Here is a 27,988-nt window from a genome sequence, read left to right on the forward strand (position 1 = left end):
TTTCATTGCCACGACTACTTTCCCACGCTCACTATAAATCGTGCGTTTGTTTCATTGTCGCTATTATTTCCCACACCTACTATAAAATATTACTGTATAGTGTTATATATGTAAAAGTACGGTGCTTCAGCACTCCTCCCTCCAAACCTGAAATCTCATTTACCTCTTTTAAATTGGTTGTTAAAATCTACTACTTGGAAAGAGAATGTTGGTCACCAAACCTAACATTGCACTGTGGTCAGCATCATACTTTGTTTAGAGTGTAGTGTGTTCAGAATTGTATAAAATTGTGCAGTTTTATTCATCCAATAAATGAACCAGTTTTATGTAACATTATATTGTTGGGTTAGCTTTTTCAATGCCAAGTAAATTGGCATCAAGCCACCATAAATTGGGAAATGGAGTGTCAAGTTCTTTCTTTTTATTATACATTGCATTGAAATTGTGGTTAATCAATTGTTAAGTTTTTTGAAACAACTTGATATTTTGCATTAAAAATGTCTGGCTTTGTTTTAGAGTAAAACTACCTGACAGTGCTGGATCTCATTCAACTTTTCAAATCCCAACCCCAACTCCCACCCTTCTCCCTCCAATGCAACTGACATCTGTTTAATATAAATGTCAGAGTTTGATCGTTAACATTTAGTTTCAATATAGTTTGCAGCATTTATTGTGGTCCTGCATGTTGCCAGATGTTAGACTTGCACTGCAGATCAATCATTATTTAAAGAAGAAAATTGTTAAGAGTATGAATAGTGATGGCTGCTTTCGTATGTACTGTTTTGAGCAGTTTCCCAAGGTCACCCTGAATCTCAATTTACAAGCATTGTGGTTTACTGTGTTTGTTCAGAATTAATCATAATTGTATAAAAATAGGTGAAGCATCACAATAGATAGTGTCTGTCCCCGATTTGATACATACAAGGGATGTAGTTTGTATCATCTACAAACTACATTGCATTTGCTCTTCTAAGTAACTTCATTATCCTCCAAAGCCAGTAATCTCTATTGGACCGGGGAATCACCTGGAGATCAGGTACATGAGAGTACCACCAACAACACAGCAAGGTTAGAGTAGTGCCAGTAACATGGGTTCTAATTGGCATTGTGTGTTCGTTCTCCCCATATCTGTGTGGGTTTCCTCCAATTACTCCAGTTTCCTCCCACCTATCAAAAAACATACAGGGTTATAGGCAATTTGGATGTAATTGTGCACAACTGGCTTCTCCCATCTTGGTAGTTTCCCTACAAATCATACAATCCCAATTTAGAAATGCATCACTTTTTCTTAATTGTGTCTGGATCTGGATCCCAGAACCCAGAACCAATTGGATTGTGAGAGAATCTTTCCCAGAAGGGCTGCAACAACTCAAGGTAGCTAACCACCATATTTTAAAGGCAATGAATCTTGACCTTCTCAGTAGTGTTCACATCTGAAAAAAAATGAGAGTGCATAATTTGCACTATAATTCATTTATCTGGTTGATCTTATCATCTGCTTTAAACCAGCAGAATCACCATGATGTTTATAAACACAACTTTTATAAATTGTTTTAAAAGGTGTTCATTAATATGTTTAATTGTATCCCTTTATATGTTTAGTTTTATTAAAGGAGCTAAATGGCAGTTCATCACAAATTTTCATACTTAATCACAAAATTTTGTTCATCAACTGTGGAAAAACTTGTCATTTTCAAAAAATGTAAAAAAAAACTTTTGTCAGTTTTAAAAGTTAATCTCTTCATATTCTTTTGGTCAAAATCATTTTGAAAATAACATTTAAAATAAAAATAAACTAATGGGCATTTCATTTGTAAAGGTTTGTTTAAAATTCACAAATGAATTCAGTTAGTGAATATTTGCAAGTTGAAATTAATTCAGAATCACATTAAGCCATTTTGCTGCCTTATCATTTGAATTTGATTCATGCTGGATTCATACCATGTTTTGATTCAGGCAAATTGTGCTGAAAGAAAAGCCAACAAGTGACTGAGCAATGAGGTGGATCTCGAACTGTTTACAAGTGAAATTTGCTGAGCATTCTCACATCGTACATTCCATTTATGCTACAGAAAACTTATAAGTAAAAATATGTAAGATTCATTGTCATATTCTATTCATATTTTTCTTAAACTATTATTCTAACACTATTGTTTGAAAAGTATCTCACTGATGAATGAGTTTATTGTGATTTACAATCAATATTTAGGTTTATAGATCCTTCTGTTGTTCATTGCATTCTTTCTGATTTTTCCCCTGCCTTGCTGGACCCAGAGAGAGGTAATTTTTTTTTAAATAGCTAATGTTTCCACATAGTGGTGGGGTGGGGTGGTTACTATACTTTGTTGTGAAAGTGTGAATAAATGAGTTTTAAATCTACTAGAGTGGGAAAATGCCAATCCAGCTTGTCTTAATTCACCACTTTGTTCTGGTTTTTATAGTATTGTTGCAGAGTCAATTTTTAGAACCAGTTGTGTCTTAAAAGTTCTTTCTTTTCACAATATATTTTATGGGGAACAAGGAGCACAAATAATTTATTAGGGAAATAGCTAACTTTGAAATTTTATAAAATATATATTTTATATATATCAATAGCCAATGTCATTTGCCAATGAACCCAATTGGATGACTTTTAAGAAGATAGTTAACTTAATTCTGAACATACAACTTTGTTCTTTTTATTCGCATTTCTCTCCTATGTTATTGAAGTCATTGAGTCTCAGTAGGTGTCTGAGATTTGTCCTCTGATAAGTCACAGCCGCTGCCTTTTCTGTACTTTGCCAATATCCTCCCTTTTCCTCATGGATCATTGAATAATGCTTGCTTTGGAGCACATGATTAGTTTATTTTTGCTTGCCTTCATATTACTTGCAACTAACTTGAGTCAGCTTTAAAGCAATCCTTCTGTGCTTATTTTATCTTGGAGTTCATTGTTATTAATGAAAAAAATAACATTCAAATAGTGATAATTATGAATTCAAACAAATTTCATTATGTATGAAACAGCGATTTGGGGGAAAAGGGTGTCATTTCACCAAATTAAATAACTGAAAGCTAGAAAATTTGCATTACAATTTATCTGAAGAATTTTTAAATTGTTTTGAATGATGTTACATAAATTCAGCACTTTTTCTGAGCAATTCTGTCCATATGAAGACCTAGTGTTTAAATTTACACTTTTCTGGTCTAATTATAGTTCTGTGTGTTGCACCACTTTCATCTCTCTAATTCTGAAATTGCAAATCATGGCATAATTAGGAATTAATTTGTTCCTTAAAACTTATGACATCTGTCAAAAAATTAGTTTTGAGATTGCCTTTGTAGACTTTGAGAGAAAATCCTAAACTATAAAATCAGAAAGATCAGAAAGAAGTATTAGAACCATTAAACCCTCTGGATGTTGTGCATGACTGTGGCATCTCTTTGTTTCACTGACCCGGGCTGGGCACAATGGAACATTACCCCACCCCCAAAAATTCCCAACAGCCTTAGGAAACATCTTCATTGTATTTACCCTGTCAACCACTTAAAGATCACATTTCATTCTTCTACGCTATATAGAATGTAGAACTAACCCACTGCCTTTCTCCTGATATGATAAACCTCATAAGTCAGTATGGAATGCTCATTGCACTCCTGTAAAGACAGGGTTGTTTAAAATCTTAGTGCACCTATTGGGTGAAGTACAACGGCACAATGACTGTTTTTCATTGTAGCTCTACTGTATGAAGCTTCCATTTTGCCAGAGGCCTTGGGCAAATATAAACATGCTCAAGTGAAAATGTGTCAGTCAGTAACTCCTCCCCTCAGGCCAGACTCAGGAAGTCCACTACTAGCTAGTGTAGAAGGAGAAACCAGGATCATGCACATCATCCAGAAGGGCAAGCAGACCAAAGAAAACACAGCATTTAAAGAGATGTCACAATTAGTGCACTACACATAGCTGGAACGCAGCAACAACAACTTGCATTTAAAGAATTACAAATGGATGGTGCTGAATGCCCTGACCTACAAATACCATATGTAATTTTATATTTTGGATAGGGTAAATATTCTAGAAAACCAGATGTAATGTTAATTGTAGAGTGGCTGCAAATAACTGGTAGAGTTGCACAAGGGTCTATTTTGGGACCCCAGCTCTTTGTGATCTTTATAAATGACCTGGATGAAAAAGTGGAAGGATGGGTCAGTAAGTTTGCAGATAGTGCAAAGGTTGGACGAGTTGTGAATGATGCGAAGGCTACAAAAATATATAGGCAGGATGCAGAGTTGGGCGGAAAAGTGGCAGATGGAGTTCAGTATGACTAAGTGTGAGGTGATGCATTATGGAAGATAAACTAGAAGGCTGAGAATAGGGTTAATAATTGGATACTTTACAGTGTGGAGGAACAGAGGGACCTAGGGATACAAATCCATACCTTTCAATGCTGCCACGCAGGTTGATAGGATAGTTAAGAAGGCCCATGGGATGCTGGACTTAATTAGTCAGAGGATTGAGTTCAAGAGTCATGGTCATCAAGGATTGCAAGCTCGCCTCCCTAGAATTTGGCCCCCACAACAATCTGAGTTACTTGCACAGCATTGGCTGCTGCTCTTTCCACTTATCCTGACTTCTACGTACCACCCTCACCTTGATGCAGAGATATCAGCGGCAACTCATCATTTCATTGCCACAGTTCCACCCTTCGCTAGCCATGACCTGTAATGGACCCTTCCTCTTCCTTATCTGATGTTGCATCCACACACTCAACCACCTACTCTACCCTTACCTGGCATCCATCAAGGATCACAAGTTTGCTTCCCTGGAGACTGAATCCTCTGCTACCCTCAACGTGGCTTCCCATCACTGCCCCGGCTGCCTGCCCTACTGAGTTGCTTATGCCTCGGCCACTGACTCTAGCCTGTGCCCTGGTCACCCACCTGTCAGACCTCTTGCAGCTTCAGTCGCCAACTCCAGCCCCAGCTCCAGTTGCCCGCCCTCCAGAGCTCCCAATGCATCAGCCACCGACTCCCTCTTAGGCCCAACTGCCCGCTCACTGGAACTTCCAACACCTCAGCCACCGACTCCAGCCTGAGCCATGGTCACCTGTCCTCTAGAGCTCCTGCAGCCTCGACTGCGACCTCCTGCTTGGATCCTGGCCGTCCAACTACCAGAGCTCTTGACACCTCAGCCACTGTCTCCAGCCTGTCTTCCAGAACTCCAACTCTCACCTGGGCCCCAGCTGCCCTTGGGCTGAGCTTCCAACGTCAACTCTCACCATGTAGCTCCTGACAATGTGGACGGTTACCATGGTCCCAACCTTGCTGCTGGATCCCACTGGCTCATCCCCACCCTACCACAACTCCTTACCCTCCCATATCCCCTTCACCTCTCCCTACTCTACCCTTGTTTCCCTCTCTGAGCTCCACAATTCTTCCCAACCCCCAACCTTCTGACTTCCCCTCCCCTTCTCTCCAGTGACTCTCCTACCCTCCACTTCTTCCCTCCTTGACCCCCCCAACCCTCTCACCTCATTCTTCTGACCTCCCTACCCTCCTCCTCTCCCTTCTGACCTCCCCTTTCTTGATCCCTCTTTCTCCATCTCGGGAGTCAGGCTTACCACAGACATATTTTACAAGCCCACTAACTCCCACAACTTTCTCAACTACAATTCCTCACATCCAGTCCCCTGCAAGGATTCTATTCCCTTCTCTCAGTTTCTCTGTCTCTGCCACATCTGTTCCCAAGATGAGATCTTCCAGTCCAGATCAACTGAAATGTTTGTCTTCTTCCACAAACGTGGCTTCTCCTCCACCACCATCACTCAACTCACCTTTTATCCGCATCTCCTCTATTTCCTGTTCATCTGCTCTGGTTCACTCTGCCCCCAGACGTAATAAACATAGTAGGAATCCCATTGTAGTACCAGCCTCCACATCAAACACATGATCCTCAGTAATTTCTGCCACCTGCAACATGATCCCACTACTAGACACATCTTCTCTCCTGCCCTCTCTGCCTTCTCTGGGTCTGCTCCTTCCTTGACTCCCTTGTCCACTCATCCCTCCCCACAATTGTGCCGCCCCCGGAACCTTACCCTGTGCCACACTTGCGCCCACACCTCCTCCCTCACCACCATTTGGGGCTCCAAACAGCCCTTTCGAGTGAAGCAACACTTCACTTGTGCATCTGCGGGAGTGATCTACTGCATCCGGTGCTCCCTTTGCAGCTTTCTCTAAATTAGAGAGACTGGGTGCAACCTGGGAGATTGCTTCACTGAGCACTTTCGCTCTGTCCACATCAGTGACAAGGATCTCCCAATGGCCAACCATTTCAATTCCACGCCCCACTCCCATGCTCACATGTCTGTTCATGACTTTGTGTACTATCCCACCAAGGACACCCGTAAATTGTAGGAACAACATTTGATTTTCCATCTGGCCACTCTCCAACTGGATGGCATTAACATCATCTTCTCCTGTTTCTGCTAATGTACTCTCCATTCTTCCATCCTTCCTTCCCATTTGTCTTCCTTTCCCTAGCTCTCCACCCCCTACTTGTTGCTGTGCCTTTCCTCCCTTATCAACCTATTACCTTTTGCCTTTGGGACCATGCTCTTCCCCTTACCCCTCCCTCCTACCATTTTGTTTGGGTGCTTACTGACATTTTTCCATACCTTGATAAAGGGCTCAAGCCTGAAACGTTGGTTATGTACCTTCATCTTTGCTTCATAAAGTACATTTTGACCTGCTGAGTTTCTCCAGCATTGTGTTTTTATTTCTGCAGACTATTGTGTTTTACAGTCAAGAGGTCATGTTGCAACTCTACAAATCTCTGCCAAGACCACACGGAGAGTATTGTGTTCAATTCTGGTCACATCATTATACGATGCTTGTGAAAGCTATGAAGAGGGCACAGAGGAGATTTACCAGGATGTTGCCTTATGAGGCAAAGTTAGCAGAGATTGGACTTTTCTTGTTGGAGCAAAGAAGGATGAGAGAAGACTTATTAGAGGTCTACAAGATTCTGAGGCATAGATGAGGTGGACAGCCAGGGTCTTTATTCCAGGGTAGGAAAAGCAAATACCAGAGGTCATCTGTGCAAAGTGAAGGGAGGAACATTTAGGGAAGACATCAGGGGTAAGTTTTTAAAGAGAGTTGTGGATGCCAAGGGTGGTGGTGCAGGATGAAATATTAGAGACCTTGAAGAGACTCTTAGACAGGCACATGATGAAAGAAAAATAGAGGGTTGCAAGGGAGAAATGGTTTAATATTTTTGGTAGGAATATAAAGGTTTGCACAGCATCGAGGGCCAATGGGCCTGTACTGGGCTGTAATGTTCTATTAGAACCACAGAACACTACAGCACAAAAAAAACATTCGGCCCTTCTAGTCTGTGCCAAAATATTATTGACCTGCACGCAGTCCATAACACTCCAGACTTCTCCCATCCATGTGTCGATCCAATTTATTCTTAAAACTTAAGAGTGAGTCCACATTTACCACTTCAGCTAGCAGCTCATTTTACACTCCACCACTCTCTGAGTGAATAAGTTCCCCCTAAATCGTTCCCCATTCACCCTAAAGCCATATGCTCTCGTATTTATTTCTCCTAATCTAAGTGGAAAGAGCCTACTCACATTTACTCTGTCTATACCCCTCAGAATTTTGTAAACCTCTATCAACTCTCCCCTCATTCTTCTACACTCCAAGGAATAAAGTCCTAACCTGTTTAATCTTTCCCTGTAACTCAACTCCTGAAAACCCAACAACATCCTAGTAATCTTCTCTGTACTCTTTCAATCTTACTAATATCCTTCCTGTAGTTAAGCGACCAGAACTGCACAAAATACTCCAAATTTGGCCGCACCAATGTCTTATAATCCCTACCGTAACATCCCAATTCATATACTCAATACTTTGATTTATGAAATCTAAGGTGCCAAAAGCTTTCTTTACAACCCTGTTTACCTGTGACACCACTTTCAGGGAATTATCTGATGTATTCTCAGATCCCTTTGTTCCTTCACAATCCTCAGTGCCCTACCATTTACTGTGTATGTCCTACCTTGGTTTGTCCTTCCAAAATGCAACACACCTCACACTTGTCTGCATTAAATTCCATCTGCTATTTTCTGGCCCATTTTTTCACTTGGTCCAGATTCCGCTGCAAGCTATAAAAGCCTTCCTCGCTGTCCACAACGCCTCCAATCTTAGTGTCATTAACAAACTTGCTAATCTAATTTACCACAGAATCATCTAGATCACTGATATAGACAACAAACAACAATGATCCCAGCACCGATCCCTGAGGCACACCACTAATCATAGGCCTCCAGTCTCCATTCAGCCAAATTAGAATCCAGTTTAACCTCTCCATGGACACCTTGTGTTTGAACTTTCTGAACTAACCTCCCATGTGGGATCTTGTCAAAGGCCTTACTAAAGCCTGTGTAGGCAACATCCACAGCCTTTCCTTCTACTGTCTTGGTAACCTCCTCGAAAAACTATAGGATTTGTTAAACACGACCTACCAATCACAAATCCATGCTGACTATCCTTAATCAGCCCTTGGCTGTCCAAATACTTGTATATCTAATCTCTCAGAATACCCTCCAATAGTTTATCTACTACCAACGTTAGGCTCACCAGCCTGTAATTTCCTGGTTTACATTTGGAGCCTTTTTTGAACAATGGAACAACATGAGCTAACCTCCAATCCTCTGGCACCTCACCTGTGGCTAAGGACATTTTAAATATTTTGCCAGGGCCCATGCAATTTCTACAATAATCTCCCTCAAGGTCCAAAGGAATGTCACATCAGGCCTGGGGAATTTATCTGCTTTATTCACTGTAAGGCAGAAAGCTCCTCTCTATAGGTTCCATGCCACTACTGCTTGTTTCCCTTCCTTCCTTCCTTATATATTATGCCAGTTACCTGAGTAAATATTGATGAAAAAAATGTTTAAGATCTCCGCCATTTCATGAGGCTCCACTCATAGACAACCACTCAAATGTTATCCCTTACTATCCTTTTACTTGTAGAAACCCTTTGGATTTACCTTCTCATTATCTGCAAAGCCACCTCATGTCTTCTTTTTGCCCTCCTGATTTCCTTCTTAAGTATTTTCTTACATTTTCTATACTCTTCTAGAATCTCATTAGTTCCTTGATGCCTATACCTGCTATACACCTCTTTCTTCTTCTTATCCAGATCGCCAATATCCCTTGAAAACCAAGGTTCTTTATGCCTGTTAACCTTTTCTTCAATCCTGAATAGAACCTGCAAACTCTGCACTCTCAAAATTTCGCCTTTCAAGGCCTTCCACTTACTGAATACACCCTTGCCAGAAAACAACTTAACCAAATCCACTTTTCCTAGATCCTTTCTCATTTCCACAAAATTTGCCTTTCAATTTGGAGCCTCAATTCAAGGACCAGACCTATCCTTATCCATAATTAATGAAATTAATGACATTATGGTCACTGGACCCAAAATGTTCACCTACACATACTTCTGTCACCTGACCTGTCTGGTTCCCTAATAGGAGATCAAGTATTGAATCCTCTCTTGTTGTACCTCTGTATATTGATTTAGAAAACTTTCCTGAACACATTTGACAAACTCTAAGCCATCCAACTCTTTTACAGTGTTGGAGTCCCAGTCAATATGTCAAAGTTAAAATCTTCTATCACAACTTTCTGTTTCTTACATCGATCTGCTATCTCGCTACAGATTTGCTCCTCCAATTCTCTCTAACTATTGGGTGGTCTATAATACAACCCTATCACTGTGGTTGTACCTTACCTTTCCCATTCCTCAGCTCCATCCATATGGCCTCTGTAGACAAGCCCTCTGTCCTGTTTAAGCGCAGCTGTGATATTTTCCCTGACTAGCAATGCAACTCCTCCCCCTTTCATCCCTTCCCCTCTATCACGACTGAAACAACGGAACCTTGGAATATTGAGCTTCCAGACCTGCCCCTCCTGCAACCAAGTCTCTCATAGCAATAATGTAATCCCACATCCCTATCCATGCCCTAAGTTTGTCTGACTTTCGACAATAGTCCTTGCATTGAAATAAATATACCTGAGAACATTTCTATCATGTGCAAACCATTGATTTCTGTCTATACATGCAGTCCTCACAAGAATAAATTGGATAGATACATGTATGGGAGAGGTCTGGAGGGTTATAGAATGGGTGCAGCTTAATGGGACTATCGGAATGATGTTTTGGCACAGACCAAAAGGGCCGCATTACCTCTTTTCTGTGCTGTAGTTTTCTATGGTTCTATGACCTTTATCCTCCTCCACCTCACTATCTGCTCTAACATTCTGTTTCCCATGCCCCCCTCCGCAAATCTAATTTAAACCACCCTGGAGAAGCACTTGCAAACCTACCTACAAGGATGTTAGTCCCCTCCAGATCAGGTGCAAACCTTCCCATCAGAACAGGTCTGACCTTCCCTGGAACAGAGTCCAATTGACCAGAAACATGAAGTCCTCCCTCTTGCACCATTTCTTTAACCACGTATTTAGCTGGATTAACGTCCTATTTCTCGCCTCACTAGCACGTGGCACGAGTAGCAGTCCTGAGATGGCAAACCTGGAGGTCCCGTCCTTCAACTTTACACCTAACTCCATAAACTCTCTTTGCAGGATCTCCTCATCCTTCCTACCCACATCATTGGTCCCAACATGGACCGTGACATCTGGCTGCTCATCCTCCCTCCTGAGTATACTGAGAACTCAATTCGAGATTGCACGAACCCTGACACCAGAACTCTTAATCTCTTTCACTGAACCTCTTTTTTTTAATATTTTATTTTAATTTTTCCAAGAATCATATAGAACATTATTACATACATCATATAAATAGTATTTTAAAATTACAGTCTCATATGATTGTCCAAATCTCACCCCCACCCCCAACTGCTAACATTAAAAAGCAATTGTCCAAAAAAAGGAGTGTTTGAGCATGCCTTCATTAATTAATCTATATCTTGATCTTCAGGAATTCAACGCTATTGACCTAACTATATTATTTAAACCTTTTTGGGAATGTTAATTAAATCTTTAAGCCAGTATGATTCAAATAAGGTTGCCATATTTTAATAAACATGTCATATTTTTACTAAAATTATGTTATCTTTTCCAGGGGGCACACAACTTTGCATTTCCATAGCCACAGCTATACATTTCCTTGCTACAGCTAGTGCAATCCTCACTATCAAATATCAAATATTTGATATTTTAACAGTTCTGGTTCCAATGGAAAATCCTCTACTATAATTTCTGTAAAATTTTTGCCAAGTCTTACTTTCACTCATAGCCAAGTTGAATGTATAAAAGTTCCAATCTGTATACCACACCTAACACAAGAGTCTGGAATTTCAGATTTTAAACCATGTCATTTTTGCAGTGTAAGGTATAATTGGTGCATAAAATTGTATTGTACCAATCTATATCTGCCATTAATAAATGATATATTATCAGAGCATAATTTTGACCAATATTGTTATTGAATCCTTTTGCCCAAGTCCGGCTCCCATCTTTCCCACTGAACCTCTTATCTGTCCCCCTATCGAATCCCCTATCACTACTGCTTTCCTCTTTTCCCTCCTTCCTTTCTGAGCTGAGTCCAGTCTCAGTGCCAGAGATGAGACCATGACAATTTTTCCCTGGTAGGTCATCCCCACCAATAGTATCCAAAACAGTATACTTATTGTTGATGGGAACGGCCAGAGAGGTGCTCTGCTCTCTCTGTCTATTCCCCTTCCCTCTACTGACAGTTACCCAGCTACCTGCCTCCTGACAGTCAGGTGACTGTTTCCATGGAGCTCCTGTCTATTACTGCCTCACAAATGATCTAAAATGACAGAAGGAGAGGAAGACGAAATGAACTGACCCAGTATGTAAAAGTAGAAGACACAAATTTCTTGTTTATTTTCATTGTGTGATGACATTGTTTAATGGGTTTAATGTATCATATATGTTGAACATTGAGTGGGTGGGGGGGGTGAAGGAGGGAGGGAAGGGAAGGGGGGAAAAGGGGAGAAAATGACAGTGTATATTCAAGAGGGAAATGTTTGTGTGTATTTTGGTCAGTATGGTTCATAGTGTGAAAAATAAAAAAAATTTTAAAAAAACCAAATGATCCAAAGTTCATCCAGGGGAAAACAACAGTGGCTGTGCCTCGGGCACAGAGTCAGGCCCTGGTGTCAGGGAAAAGAAGAGGAAGACAGTAGTGATAAGGAACTCTATAGTTAGGAGGTCAGACTGGCGATTCTGTGGACGCAGGAAAGAAACTCAGATGGTAGTTTTCCTCCCAGTTTACGGTGTCCGGGATATTTCAGATCATGTCCAAGATATCCTGCAGTGAGAGGGTACATATTGGTACCAGTGACATTGGTAGGAAACGGGAAGAGGTCCTGAAAAAAGACCACAGTGAATTAGGAAGGAAGTTGAGAAACAGGTCTGCAAAGTTAGTAATCTCGCAATTACTGCCTGTGCCAAGTGACAGTGAACATGGGAATAGAATGAAGTGGTGGATAAATACGTAGCTGAGGGATTGGAGCAGGGCCAGAGATTCAGATTTCTGGATCATTGGGCTGTCTGTTGGGCCAGGTGTGACCTGTACAGAAAGGACAGGTTCTTTTTGAATCCTAGGAGGACCAATATCCTGGCAGGGAGGTTTACTGAGGCTACTGTGGAGAGTTTAAACTAGAAATATTGGGAGATGGGAACTGAACTGAAGAGACTGAGGAAAAGGAGGTTGGCTCACAAACAGAAACAGTGTTTGAGGGAGGATAGGCAGGTGATAGGGAGGGGACATGCTCAGACAGATGGTTTGAGATGTGTCTATTTTAATGCAAGGTGTATTGTGAACAAAGTAAATCAGCTTAGAGGGTGGATCAGTAGTTGGAGCTATAATGTGGTGGCCATTACTCGGGAACAGGAATGGTTACTTCAAATTCTGGCTTTCAGAAAGGGCAGGGAGAGAGGCAAAAGAGGTGGGGGGATGGCACTGTTGATCAGAGATAGAGTCACAGCTGCAGAAAAGGTGGATGTCATGGAAGGATTGTCTACGGAATTTCTGTGAGTGAAGATTAGGAATAGGAAAGGGTCAGTAACTTTATTGGGTGATTTTTATAGGCTGCCCAATAGGATCAGGGATATCAAGGAACAGATAGAAAAACAGATCCTGGAAAGGAGTAATAATGGAGTTGTGATGGGAGATTTTAATTTCCCAAATTATCGATTGACATCTCTCTAGTGCAAAGGGTTTAGATGGGGTGGAGTTTGTGGAAGGTTTCTTGATGCAATATGTAGATAAGCCTACAAGAGGAGAGACTGTATTTGATTTGGTATTGGGAAATAAACCTGGTCAGGTGACAGATCTCTCAGTAGGAGAGCATTTTGGAATTCTACCTTCTTTACAATAGCATTGGAACAGATGAGTTAGAAAAGTGTTTAATTGAAGTGAAGGGAATTATGAGAAAATCGGGCAGGAAATTGGAAACTTAAATTGGGAACAGATGTTCTCAGGGAAAAGTGTGGAAGAAATGTGGTGAATGTTTAGGGGATGTTTGCGTGGAGTTCTGTATAAATACATTCCAATGAGATAGGGAGGTTATGGTAGGGTATAGGAACTATGGTGTACAAAGGCTGTAAAAAAAACTAGTCAAGAAGAAAAGAAAAACTTAAAAAAAGTTCAGAGAACTAGGTAATGTTAGTGATCTTGAAGATTACAAGGCTAATAGGAAGGAGTTTAAAAAGAAAATTAGGAGAGCCAGAAGGGATCATGAGAAGGCCTTGGCGGGCAAGATTTTATAAGTATGTGATGAGCAAGAGGGTAAAATGTGAAATAGAATCTATCAAGTGTGGCAATGGTAAAGTGTGTATGGAACCAGAGGAAATAGCAGAGGTACCGGTATTTAATGAATACTTTACTTCAGTAGTCACTATGGAAAAGGATCTTGGTGATTGTAGTGATGACTTGCAGCAGACCGAAAAGCTTGAGCATGTAGATATTAAAAGAGAGGATATGCTGGAGCTTTTGGAAAGCATCAAGTTAGATAAGTTGCTGGGACCAGATGAGATGTACCCCATGCTACTTTGAGAGGTGAGGGAAGTAATTTCTCTGGTGATGATCTTTGAATCATCAGTGGGCACAGGAGAGGTTTTGGAGGATTGCGGATGTTGTTCTTTTATTCAAGAAAGAAAGTAGAGAGAGCCCAGGAAATTATAGACCAGTGCATCTCACTTCAGTGGTTGGTAAGTTGATGAAAAGATCCTGAGGGGCAGAATTTATAAATATTTGGAGAGGTATATTATGATTAGGAATAGTCAACATGACTTTGTCAAGGACAGGTAGTGCCTTACAAGCCTATTGAATTTTTGGAGGATGTGACTAAACACATAGATGAAGGAAGAACAGTAGATGTAGTGTATATGATTTTCAGCAAGGCATTTGATAAGGTTCCCCATGCAAGGCTTATTGAGAAAGTAAGGAGGCATGAGATCCAAGGAGACATTGTTTTGTGGATCTGGGACTGGCTTGCCCAGAGATGGTGATGAGTGGTTGTAGAGAAGTTATATTCTGCATGGTGGTCAGTGACCAGTGGTGTGCCTCAGCGATCTGTTCTGGGATCCTTACTCTTCGTGATTTTTATAAATGACCTGGATGAGGAAGTGGAGGATGGGTTAGTAAGTTTCCTGATGACAAACAGGTTGGGGATGTTGTGGGTTGTGTGGAGGGTCGTTAGAGGTTACAGCGAGACATTGATAAGTTGCAAAACTGGGCTGAGTAGGAGTTCAACCCAGATAAGTGTGAAGTGATTCATTTTGATAGGTCAAATATGATGGCAGAATATAGTATTAATGGTAATATTCTTGGCAGTGTGGAGGATCAGAGGGATCTTGGGGTCTGAGTCCATAGGGTGCTCAAAGCAGCTGCGCAGATTGACTCTGTAGTTAAGAAGGCATACGGTGTATTGACCTTCTTTAATCGTGGAACTTAATTTAAGAGCCGAGAGGTAATGTTGCAGCTATATAAGATCCTGGTCAGACCCCACTGTGCACAGTTCTAGTCACCTCACTACCGGAAGGATGTGAAACCCATAGAAAGGGTGCAGAGAAAATTTATGAAGATGTTGCCTAGATTACGGAGCATGCCTTATGAAAACAGGTTGAGTGAACTCGGCCTTTTCTCCTTGGAACAGCAGAGGATGAGAGGTGTCATGATAGAGGTGTATAAGATGATGAAAACCATTGATTGTGTAGATAAAGGCTTTTTCCCAGGATTGAAATGGCTGCCACAAGAGGACACAGGTTTAAGGAGCTGGGGAGGAAATGTCAGAGGTATGTTTATTCACAGAGAGTGGTGACTGTGTGGAATGGGCTGCCGGTAATGGTGGTGGAGGCGGATGCGATTGGGTCTTTTAAGAGACTTTTTAGAAACTCAGAAAAATAGAGGTCTATGGATAAGCCTAGTAAATGGCACAACTTTGTGGGTTAAAGGGCATTTATTGTGCTGTAGGGCTTCGATGACTAAAATATCTGTTTGAAATCCAAACTGAAAATTAAGTGAAACAAAATGCAAAAGGTATGAGGGTTCTGTGCTTTTTTTCTTCAAACTCTGTACCAGATTCATTTGACATTTGAACACCAACTAAAAGAATATACAAGGTGCCAGCAACACAGCCAAGGGAGTATTAATCTTGTCAAAAATTTCACATAGGTTAGATCATCATATTATTTAATAATAATAAAACTATCTTAGAAAAATGTTTAGATTATCAGGGTTCTGATTTTGATTTCCTACACAAAGAAGGGATTTATAAATGTTCATAATGTACGTGACCTTCATCACTAATAGCATGTTCCACATTAGCTGTATTTCCTGTTACTGCCTCCTGGTATTAGCTAAGCAATCTATCATTTTATGCACGTTGAATGTCTAGCATCAGAAGTTGTCTTGTGAAATTAAATTAGCAAGTTGTAGGAAGGGTGGACCATTGGCTGTTCTCTCTATTAAAGAAATATTGCTGAAAATTGATATCCTTCTGTCCTACGGTTCACCGATATTTTATGAGTCAACTAATTCCTGAGTACATTTTGTTTAAAAAAAATTAATGCTCAACATAAAGTGTTAACTTATTTTAAATGTTATTAGTTTTAATCCAGAGGCTTCAATATCAAGAACATGTAAAGAGTTTCAATGTGGATCTCATATTCTTTTTCCCATTAAAACTCTGTCACAGTGGTACCCTATGGGTATTTCCACTGTTCAGTAATGGGATGAAGAGGTTAAATGAAGCTTCTAACAAATAGCCTCTTATTGTAATTATGGGATTTTTCAGTGTTTTTATTTGGGAGGATTGGACGGTGCACTTTAAGACCTGCCATTTCTTCAGAATCATTTTTTTTGTATCATTCAACATGGTTGTAAAATTTACTGCCCAGCTTGCATTAATTGTGACAAATTCTGTGAATACAGCACAATCTTCTGCAAAATCCACTTTTACTTCAAACAGCTCTTCACTTGTGAGCAAATTTAAATGGCTTGCAGTAATAAATCACATGGCAGAGCAGTGTTTCAGTGCAATGGTTCAGAGAACAAAAACTGCAGATTATTTATGCTCACTCTGTTGTGCATTAGTGTGGGATGAGACAATTGTTCAAGGCTTTATATATGACTGCAATTATTACTCCAGGGTTTCTTTTGTCACTTTAAGAAGACATTTGTTATAGAATTACTGTTTAGCAAAAGTTAAAAAAAAAATCAAACTTGTTTATATGAAATAATTAAATAAATTGAACTTTAAACTACAATCTGTCTGGTTTACAGTTTGTTTCCTGTGGGTGGTAAATTTCCAATGGTAATGTTGGCAAAAGAAATAGAAAATACATTCTGATAATGGTCTCTCCCAGCTGCTTTGGCAGTTTCATGCCACAGCCAAATAGCAGAGGGATATGGTGTGAACAGATTAAGCATTGCTCATCAATATTGTTCCTCTATGTTTCTACTCTTCTAGTTCACCTGAAAACTCTTTCATGGATTATATGTTGACAGAAGATTGTTAAAAATTATTGTTTTTAGGATGATGTGTTATTGCATCAGGACTCTGTCCTAGCATTGAAAATGATGCATGCATCTTCTCCTTTTGTAAATGAAAACGTGTAAGCAAAATATTTAATTCATGCTTAATGGTACAAAAGACAGTTAAATAATTGTTGCAGCAATGTTGGAGACAATTTGTCCAATCAGTTCATATCAATTCTTTGTAAAGCCAATCCAGGTGACCCCACTACCCAGTCCCCTTTCCATTGCTTTATAATTTCTTTTTGTCAGATACTCATCCATTTTTTTTTTTTTTGCAAATGATGGAATCACGCTGACCACTCTTTAAAACAGGGCACTTCAGATCAAAATTCTGTTGTCAGAATCTTTCTTCACATACAGTGGTGTAGCAGTTAGTGCAACACCTTTACAGTGCCAGCAATTGGGACTGGGGTTAAAATCCCGCGCTGTCTATAAAGAGTTTGTCTGTGTGGGTTTTGTCTAGGGGCTCCGGTTTCTTCCCGCTGTTTGAAATGTCCCGGGGGTGTAGGTTATTTGGATGTAAATTGGGGGCACAGACTCATGACTAAAATGGCCTGTTACAATGTTGTATATCTATATTTTTTTAAAATTGAAAATAACTAATTGGCTGTTTTTTTTTTAATCTATCATTTGGTTCTGCCAATGTATTTAATTTCTTTCATTTTAACTGATCTAGGGATGTGCATACTTGGTCCAAAGAGCCAAATTTCACTATCAAGGAGTACAATCAGAAATGACAGAAAATTAAAGACACCCCTTGGGAAAGTTAACAACGTACTCTGACCTGAACCCAGCACTCAAAGTTTGAGCAACCCTTACCCTTTTGTTGTTTATTAATATTTTATTTAATATATAACCACTAGCAAACATATCCCAATATTTCAAACTTAATCCAAATACATGTGTTATCTTATAAAAAAGAAAGTAAAGAAATGCAAAAGAAAGAAAAACATCCTATAAATTCCCCACCCTTCCCCCTACCCCCTACAAACTAAAAAAAGAGGGACAAGAAAATCACAACAGGAGCACTTCGCTTTCCTTATTCTTTTGTGAGTTCAAATAATAACATCAAATAATTGCATCTAATGATTCATCTTTTTTTTATTTGTGCAGAGATTTTGCTTACGTGGCAAGAGATAAAGATACACGAATTCTAAAATGTCATGTGTTCCGTTGTGATACACCAGCAAAAGCCATCGCAACTAGTCTTCACGAAATCTGTTCAAAGGTGAGAGAATTCCCATCTGCACAAAATTCTCCAGGGGAATAACAAATGCTCATTGTTTGCATCTTAAAGCTTCCTGCATTTTCATGATTTTGTAAGTAGCCATAAAGGTAAAAATCATCTGTTTTTGCTGAAAATGGGCAATGGGTACTTATATTTTATTTTCTCGTGTGTAGAAGGGAAACTTGTCTATTTCACCAAAATTAAGGTAACGGTGAGAATAGAGGTGAAATGTTAGGGTTGCAATTTTATATGAATGACATTACAGATTTAGGCTGTGACTATATAAGAAGAGTTGATAATCATGTCCTGAGAATTAGCTTTAGTTTACTTATTTTCCCTGTATTTAAAATATGAACAGAGCTCTCTTTGACTTCAGGCTGACAGATAAAAAAATAAAAAGGATCGGAATAATCAATAATGGTCTATTTTGCAATTCTCAATATTGCAGATTATGGCAGAGCGGAGGAATGCCAAAGCTGTGGCTTGCAGTGTCTCTCAGGAACGAGTCAATGTGAACCTTGATGTTCCTCTGCAAGGTAATATTTTTTTCAGGAAAAACAAATCTTAAGAGTATTATCATCTTTTTTTTCATTGGGTGCTTGCTATTGGCAGTCTTGCCTTTGAAAAGATTGTGGAATCAACTCCCATTCCAGAGACAGAAAATAACTGATCTAAATTTTACTCATAATATATATTGTAGACTGTCAGCAGATGTCCTTTGCAATATTCAGTGTATCATTGATACGTTCTTGTACAATGATTCAACCCATTCATGTATCCTCCCTAAACAATGCACCGATAAAACATTTGACAGGTTATTACCCAGTTCCCAGCCATTAAATGTCCACTGGTGGTAAGATTCTACAAATGAATAGTCCTTTCTACAGGTACTTTGTAGTGGCTGCGTGAGGTTCAGTAAGTACCTCACAAACTTCTGCACCTTTGAATGTTCAGATCAGTTTCATTTGCTAAACCATTTTTTTCAAAAATAAACTTTATTGATAAAAATGACATATAAAAGAACAACACAGGTGCAAAGCTCTTTGCATTCTTAGTGTAGATCAGTCACTTTGGCTTGGCTTCGCGGACGAAGATTTATGGAGGGGTAATGTCCACGTCAGCTGCAGGTTCATTTGTGGCTGACAAGTCCGATGCGGGACAGGCAGACACGGTTGCAAGGGAAAATTGGTTGGTTGGGGTTGGGTGTTGGGTTTTTCCTCCTTTGTCTTTTGACAGTGAGGTGGGCTCTGCATTCTTCTTCAAAGGAGGTTGCTGCCCGCCGAACTGTGAGGCGCCAAGATGCACGGTTTGAGGCAATATCAGCCCACTGGCAATGGTCAATGTGGCAGGCACCAAGAGCTTTCTTTAGGCAGTCCTTGTACCTCTTCTTTGGTGCACCTCTGTCTCGGTGGCCAGTGGAGAGCTCACCATATAACACGATCTTGGGAAGGCGATGGTCCTCCATTCTGGAGACATGACCTACCCAGCGCAGTTTGATCTTCAGCAGCGTGGATTCGATGCTGTCGGCCTCTGCCATCTCAAGTACTTCTATGTTGGAGATGAAGTCGCTCCAATGAATGTTGAGCATGGAGTGGAGACAACGCTGGTGGAAGCATTCTTGGAGCCATAGGTGATGCCGGTAAAGGACCCATGATTCGGAGCCGAACAGGAGTGTGGGTATGACAACAGCTCTGTATACGCTAATCTTTGTGAGGTTTTTCAGTTGGTTGTTTTTCCAGACTCTTTTGTGTAGTCTTCCAAAGGCGCTATTTGCCTTGGCGAGTCTGTTGTCTATCTCGTTGTCGATCCTTGCATCCGATGAAATGGTGCAGCTGAGATAGGTAAACTGGTTGACCGTTTTGAGTTTTGTGTGCCCGATGGAAATGTGGGGGGGCTGGTAGTCATGGTGGGGAGCTGGCTGATGGAGGACCTCAGTTTTCTTCAGATTGACTTCAGGCCAAACATTTTGGCAGTTTCCACAAAACAGGACGTCAAGCTCTGAAGAGCTGGCTCTGAATGGGCAAATAAAGCGGCATCGTCTGCAAAGAGTAGTTCACGGACAAGTTGCTCTTGTGTCTTGGTGTGAGCTTGCAGGCGCCTCAGATTGAAGAGACTGCCATCCGTGTGGTACCGGATGTAAACAGCATCTTCATTGTTGTGGTCTTTCATGGCTTGTTTCAGCATCATGCTGAAGAAGATTGAAAAGAGGGTTGGTGCTAGAACGCAGCCTTGCTTCACACCATTGTTAATGGAGAAAGGTTCAGAGAGCTCATTGCTGTATCTGACCCGACCTTGTTGGTTTTCGTGCAGTTGGATAACCACGTTGAGGAACTTTAGGGGGCATCCGAGGCACTCTAGTATTTGCCAAAGCCCTTTCCTACTCACGGTGTCGAAGGCTTTGGTGAGGTCAACAAAGGTGATGTAGAGTCCTTTGTTTTGTTCTCTGCACTTTTCTTGGAGCTGTCTGAGGGCAAAGACCATGGCAGTAGTTCCTCTGTTTGTTCGAAAGCCGCACTGTGATTCTGGGAGAACATTTTCAGCGACACTAGGTATTATTCTATTTAGGAGAATCCTAGCGAAGATTTTGCTTGCAATGGAGAGCAGCGTGATTCCCCTGTAGTTTGAGCAATCTGATTTCTTGCCTTTGTTTTTGTACAGGGTGATGATGATGGCATCACGAAGGTCCTGAGGCAGCTTTCCTTGGTCCCAGCAGAGCTTGAAAAACTCATGCAGTTTGGCATGCAGAATTTTGCCGCCAGTCTTCCAGACCTCTGGGGGGATTCCATCCATACCTGCTGCTTTGTCACTTTTCAGTTGTTCAATTGCCTTATATGTCTCTTCCCAGGTGAGGACCTCATCTAGCTCTAGCCTTAAGGGCTGTTGAGGGAGCTGGAGCAGGGCGGATTCTTGGATTGAGCGGTTGGCACTGAAAAGAGATTGGAAGTGTTCTGACCATCGGTTGAGGATGAACAATCAGTAGAAATGAGAGGAAACTTCCAGGCAAACCTCAAAGCAAAGCTCGAGGATGCAATCCGCCTCACGGACTCGTCCCCTGAAACCCTCTGGGATCAGCTGAAGACTGCCATACTGCAATCCACTGAAGAGGTACTGGGCTTCTCCTCCAGGAAAAACAAGGACTGGTTCAACGAAAACAACCAGGAAATGCAGGAGCTGCTGGCAAAGAAGCGAGCTGCCCACCAGGCTCACCTTGCAAAGCCGCCCTGGCCAGAGAAGAAACGAGCCTTCCGTCGCGCATGCAGCCATCTTCAGCGCAAACTCCGGGAGATCCAAAATGAGTGGTGGACTAGCCTCGCCAAACGAACCCAGCTCAGCGCGGACATTGGCGACTTCAGGGGTTTTTACGAGGCTCTAAAGGCTGTGTACACCCCCTCACCCCAAGTCCAAAGCCCGCTGCGCAGCTCAGACGGCAAAGTCCTCCTCAGCGACAAGATCTCCATCCTCAACCAGATCAGTCACTACATTCAGTGTTACTGAATATGTTCATAGTAGTCTTTGCACATATTGTTTGGCACATAGCACCACTGGCATTTGTGATCCCTCCATGGTGGCACTCTCTTCATTTGTTTGAAAGAATTTGCTAACCATTGCTGCTCTACTTTAGTACCAAGTGAGTTCTGGACTTTAGTAGGTGCCACCATTCCAGGAGGTTACTTCTTAAATAGACCCAGGAATTTATTTTTAGGGGTCTTGGCTGATATTTATCTTTCTTCAATATCACTAAAATTTGATTGTGGTTATTTTGCACACAATTCCTACATATTACAGGATGTTCTTAGATCCAAGAAAGCACAGTGCAAAATCAAAATCTTTCGATGTACAGGTAGAGTACAACTCCGATTATGCAAAATGGTTGGGATAAACGTTTTTTCAGATAACTGGTCATCTTTTAAAAACAGCCCAGTAGCAACAGCAAATCACTTACATCAATCTTTAAACATCAAGGGAAGGCTTTTTAAGCATTAAAATAATGTTTAATTCTCACCAAACTGGCTGTGACGCCACCGCCGATCACCGAGACCTCCCAACACCGCCACCGATCCCTGACACATCCCCACTGCTACCTCTGGTCCTTAGGGAGGCTTCTCAGGCCAGTGGAACACTCACTGACAAGTTGGTGGGATCCTTTCTCTCCAGTCACTGGAGCTCCCAACAGCCGAGTTCCGACTCCAAATCCTCCCCAAGGCTTACCACATGTGCACACCAGGGAGTCTGGTGTGCATGTGCGTAAGTAGGCCGAGGGTAAAGTTTGGAGTTGGCATCGGGAGCTCCGGTGTGCCAAGGAGGGAGGGGAGGAAACACCACTGAGCCCAAGTTCGACCACTCTCCTTGATGTTGCCAAACAAAGGATTCTTCCGACTGCTTGTGGCTGGGAGACAGTGGCACACAGTTTGAGAGGAAGAGTTAAAGAGAAAAGTCAATGGAGAAGGTAAAGAAGAAATGGAAAGAGAGAGAGGAGTGAGTTACCTGAAACAAAGACAATCATTCTAATTTAATGTCGAGTGAAATTTTTTTTTAACCCTGTGAGATCAGTTCAGCTCTGAAAAACATTCGGATAGATAAGGATTTCCAATTTGTTTTGGATATCCTCATTTATCCAATTTTTTTAAAGAATTTCAGATAATCAGAGTTATACTGAATATAAAAACTTAATTCCATTGATTACAAGAACAAAAGTTCCCATTTTCTCTGAAAATTAGTATAATAAAAGAAAGTGCAACACATTTTGACATGGTGTGATTATACCAATCCTTTAAAAATTGCATTAAATCAAGTTTATTTTACAGATGAAACAAGTATGTAACTTAATTCACTTCCCTCATGGTGGCAACTCTATTCATGTGTTTTTGCAATTTTTATATATTTCAGCCAGTCAGAAAAATTATCATGGTTTGAAAATTTTATCAGTTGAACTTTCTACTTGCACATGAATGCCTTTGGTATTTATAATTTGATATTGCTAACTAAAGTAACTGAGGAAAATGTAATTTGATGTGTCTAAATTTGCTTGTGCTCTGTAGTAGATTTCCCAACTCCAAAGACGGAACTGGTACAGAAATTTCACGTTCAATATCTCGGAGCCTTACCTGTGGCCAAACCATTAGGTAAATTTTAATGGATTACAAATAGTGGGCAGATATTTACTTTTTGTGTTTGAAAGACTACTGTCATAAAGGTCCACAGATAAGCATGTTCCTGAATTCTGTGCCTCCTCAACAGAGCATTAGATTCAGAAACTCACTGAAGGTCAAATGCCTGGGTCTGGGCCAGAGTTTCCTTCCTCCCATCCATTTCATAACAGACATAAGAAGAGTGCACCCATTCAATTGAAGAAGGTTGCTGACTTGGGTGGACAGTTTGTGAATTTTCTGGTTGCTTGAGATTGCATGTTGCGTGGATTGGCAAACTAATGGTGAGGCACACCAATTTTAAACTTCAGTATTTTTCACCTATTTATTTTCTGCAATTTTTTTGCCAGTTTATTGAGGCTGCCAGTTGCTTGAATTCAGGATTTCAGAGCTTATACTACACTTTTTTTCTCTAATTAATATTACTGTTTCAATCAAAATCACTAAAAATTGTTAACTTTTGATAAGTTGAATTCTTTAAACTACTTGTTCTACTTGTTTCTGATGTGACATTTTGAGCAGTTGTTAAAAGCTATTGAGTACATGAACTTTCAAAAGCTCATTAGAGTTGGGCCTGAGGCCTAGTCATCACTTGTAGACTATTCCATTTGGACAACAGCGAGGCTTGGCCCTGATTAGACCCACAAGATGACAAAATGTGGCTGCATTGGGAGCAAGTGCATGGGAAATTGTGAAAAAAGTCCAATCTGGCTTGTTTAAGTTCTGAATAAAATTGCCCCCATGATTGCCCCCTGATTAAATTCAGTTAGCACTTTCAATTACAGAAAAAAGGACCTAGATCAAGGTGAGGTTAGAATGGAACAAGCTTGTGTGCTGGACAATGTTGAGATTAGGAAAGAGAAAGTGCTAGATCTTCATACAAACAGAAAATGGATAAGTCAGGTTAAGTCATGCCAGTTTGCTATGGGAAGGGAGGGAAGAGATGGCTGTGGCATTGGCTATGATCTTTGCATCTTCCTTGGCCACGGGGAGGTGCTGGAGGATTGGAGAATGGCAAATGTAGTCCCCTTGATTAAAAAAAGGTACTAGGGAGAATTATGGGAATTATAGACCGGTTAGTGTTACGTCAGTGGTGTGCAAACTATTAGAGAGGATTCTTAAGGATAGGATCTGTGAGCATTTGGAGAAGTAGAGTGTACTCAAGGATAGTCAGATTGGCTTTGTGAGGGGGAGGTAGTGCCTCATGAGCCTAATTGAGATTTTTAAAGAGGTAACAAAAGAAATTAATTAAGGTAGGGTGGTATATGTGGTATAGATGGATTTTAGTTCAGAAAGTCATGAGGCACGGGATCCGTGGAACCTTGGCCAAAAATTGGCTTGTCAAAAGCAGAGTCATAGTAGAGTGGAAATATTCTGTCTGGCGGTCAGTGACCAGCGTAGTTCCACAGGGGTGTTTTCTGGGACCCCTGCTCTTTGTGATCTTTATAAATAACCTAGATGAAGAAGTGGAAGGATGGTCAGTAAGTTTGCAAATGATGTGAAGGTTGAAGGGGTTGTGGATAGTGTTGAAGGTTGTCGTAAGTTACAAAAGGATATAGACAGGATGCAGAGTTGGGTGGAATAGTGGCAGATGGAGTTCAATCTGGATAAGTATGAGGTGATGCATTTTGGAAGGTCAGATCTGAAGGCTGAGTACAGGGTTAATGATCAGAGGAACAAAGTGACCTTGGGGTCCAAATCCATAGGTCTCTCTTGGTTGTCTGGAATAGGGTAGGATAGTTAGCAAGATCTATGGGGAATTGGACTTCATTAGTCAGGGGATTAAGTTCAAGATTCAAGAAATCATATTGCAACTCTACAAATCTTTGGTGAGTATTGTGTTCATTTCTGGTCAACTCATTTTAGGAAGGATGTGGAAGCTGCGGAGAGGGTGAAGAGGAGATTTATCAGGATGTTGCCTGAATTGGAAAATAAGTCTTATGAGGCAAGGTTAGTAAAACTGGGAGTTTTCTCTTTGGAGCATAGAAGGATGAAAGAAGACTTAATAGAGGTCTTCAAGATTCCAAGAGGCATAGATAAGGTAGATAACCAGTGCCTTTTTCCCAGGGCAGGAATGGCAAACACCAGAGCACATCTCTACAAAGTGAAGGGAGGAAAGTTTAGGGAGATAGAGAATTGTGGGTGCCTGGAATGAATTGCCAGGGGTGGTGGTGGTGGAGGCTGAAACATTAGGGACATTTAAGAAACTTTTAGGCAGGCACATAGATGAAAGAAAAAGAGGGTTATGGGATAGAGAGGGTTTGATACTTTTATGGTAGGAATAGATGGGTTGGCATATATCGAGGGCTGAAGGGACTGCACTGTGCTGTTATGCTCCATGTTCTATTTGCTGCACTCTTGAAGAACAAGAAATATGTTTTATTTATTCTTTTGTATATTGGATGTTCAACTAAATATGAGATACAATACTACTGGAGCACACTATTCTTAAAAATAAGCTTAGAGAATCAAAACAAAATTATATTTTGACTGAAGGACAGAGGAGTGGGAAGGTAAATATGTAAAAGCTTTCCACACAACCCCAAGCTTCCAACTTCCACTTAGAATGAAAACAAGGGCGAGTGACCAATCAAAACTTCTGACATTTTTCATGAAATTTGCATGCCTCCCATTTACAATTTAATTTTTAATGTTTGGAGTGGCTTTCACTCAAAATTCATACCCTGCCCTGAAATCAACCAACCTTTCTCATGTGTTCTTAACTTTTACCAGAACAAGAAACTGAACCAATGTCCTCGCTCTCTGGGTTTCCAGCCAGCAGCCACTGTCGATTTATTAGATAAGCAACCAGTAAAAAAGATGCTAAATCCTGCTGTCAAATTTAGGGGGGCCTGTAGGTTATTTCCAGGTTTCCAATCCAAAAATCCAATTCCCCTGCCGTTGGCTCTGAGTAAATATTGGGCCCATTGTTTTGGAACGATACAAACTAATGAACCTTGCATTTTGCTGTTGTGATGGCAAGGAATCGAAATACTGAATGGAGCAATTGAGAGCTTAATGGTCACAACGAACAAGGAAGACTGGATATCTGTGATTATGAATGTTGCTGATGCCACTGTTACCGTGATACGGCAGAAGGTAAGAACATAATAAATAGGAGCAGGTGTATTTCATCTGATTCATTAGGATAATGGCTGATCTGATCTTTACCACTTACCCACCAGACCCCCATAATTCTCAATTCCCCTATTCTTTCATAATCTATCTAATTCCTGCAACCAACATCATTAGGATATTTCTTCATTATTTGTATGGCTAAAATTTGCGTTAAATATACCAATAAGATAAAGCATCTATCACATTTTTATTACAATTTTGTAAGCTGGTTGCTTCTCTAGCACCAGATATTAGATATCCTAAGGGTATTGTTTGATAAATGTGCAGGAACTTGTAGTCATTAACAAAGTTCCCATTTAAATGTATCTTCATCATGATCGGTTTAATTCTTGATTTTAATTATGCTTTATTCTGTAATGTGGCATTGCAAAGATACTGTCCAAATTTTAACTTAATGCATTGTTAAAAAGTTACCATTGTAGTGCCCGTCGAAAGAACCAAAGACTTGTTGATCCAAACCAAGGCTTTTATTAACTAAAAGATTGGAGCATATCACAAGTAGGTCGACCAGTCCAGAATGACCTGGTTTACCTAGGAGCAATACTGTTAAGACTTGCCAGTAGGCGTGGCTACACTCTCAGCCAATTACAGTCATCCTACACCTGTACTATCACATTCATCCCTTCTTTGAGAACCGACCCCAAGGTGGATGGAAGTTAGGGGCTGTACCGGTCAGGGGGCCTGACCATCCGGCGTAACCGCCATGGTGCCGGGATTGGGGTTGCCGGAGTCGTGTCGCTGGCAGCCCCGAAGGGTGTGGCCACTGCTTCGCTCAATTCCCCAACGGCATTGTTGACAGTCTGGTCTGAGCTGGTGGGGTGGTGCTGGTCCCTCTGTTCAAGCACACGACCTGGGGGAGAAGGAATAGGGGGAGGTTGAGTTAAAGGCACTGCTGTGCCTGAACCAGCTTGGGCTAGGTCCCTTACCGAGACTGTATCCTCCCACCCGTCCGGGTACTCAACCTAGGTATAATGCGGGTTCGTATGGAGTAGAGTCACTCGGTCAACCAAGGGGTCGTTCTATGAGTATCATACATGGCGTCATAAAACGACTGGACCGGGAACCGTGAGCCACACCGGTATGGTCGTACTCGACTCAGATTTCCTTGAGAAAGAGAACATCCTTTCATGGGGTGTGGCATCGGTCGCATTGCATAGGAGGGAGCAGATGGAGTGTAGTGCACTAGTGAGCACATCCTGCCAGCGAGAAGTAGGGAGACCTTTGGACCGGAGGGCAAGCGTAACCGCTTTCCAGATGGTGGCGTCCTCTCTTTTGACCTGCCCATTACCGCATGGGTTATAGCTGGTGGTTCTAGTTGAAGCAATATCACGCTCCAGAAGGTACTGCCGCAGCTCTGGGTTCTTAAACGAGGACCCCCTGTCACTG

At 41.1% G+C, this 27,988-nt stretch overlaps 2 protein-coding genes across 6 annotated transcripts in view; one reads left to right on the forward strand and one right to left on the reverse strand.

The window, feature by feature from the left end:
- LOC138757472 (amyloid beta precursor protein binding family B member 2-like) overlaps positions 1–27,988 on the forward strand; it is a 367,320-nt gene that overhangs the window by 325,757 nt on the left and 13,575 nt on the right. For 4 of the 5 annotated variants that reach the window (XM_069924835.1, XM_069924831.1, XM_069924834.1 and 1 more), the window contains 4 exons: positions 18,203–18,317; positions 18,766–18,853; positions 23,357–23,440; positions 26,448–26,563. In XM_069924835.1, the coding sequence (XP_069780936.1) occupies positions 18,203–18,317; positions 18,766–18,853; positions 23,357–23,440; positions 26,448–26,563 (403 nt within the window). The remainder of the gene's footprint in view (positions 1–18,202; positions 18,318–18,765; positions 18,854–23,356; positions 23,441–26,447; positions 26,564–27,988) is intronic. The other variant, XM_069924832.1, reaches the window with a different exon arrangement.
- Positions 1–27,988, reverse strand: part of LOC138757470 (putative methyltransferase NSUN7) — a 141,960-nt gene that overhangs the window by 2,088 nt on the left and 111,884 nt on the right. The window lies entirely within an intron of this gene.

This window comes from Narcine bancroftii, chromosome 3, assembly GCF_036971445.1.
Source record: "Narcine bancroftii isolate sNarBan1 chromosome 3, sNarBan1.hap1, whole genome shotgun sequence".
NCBI lineage: Eukaryota > Metazoa > Chordata > Chondrichthyes > Torpediniformes > Narcinidae > Narcine > Narcine bancroftii.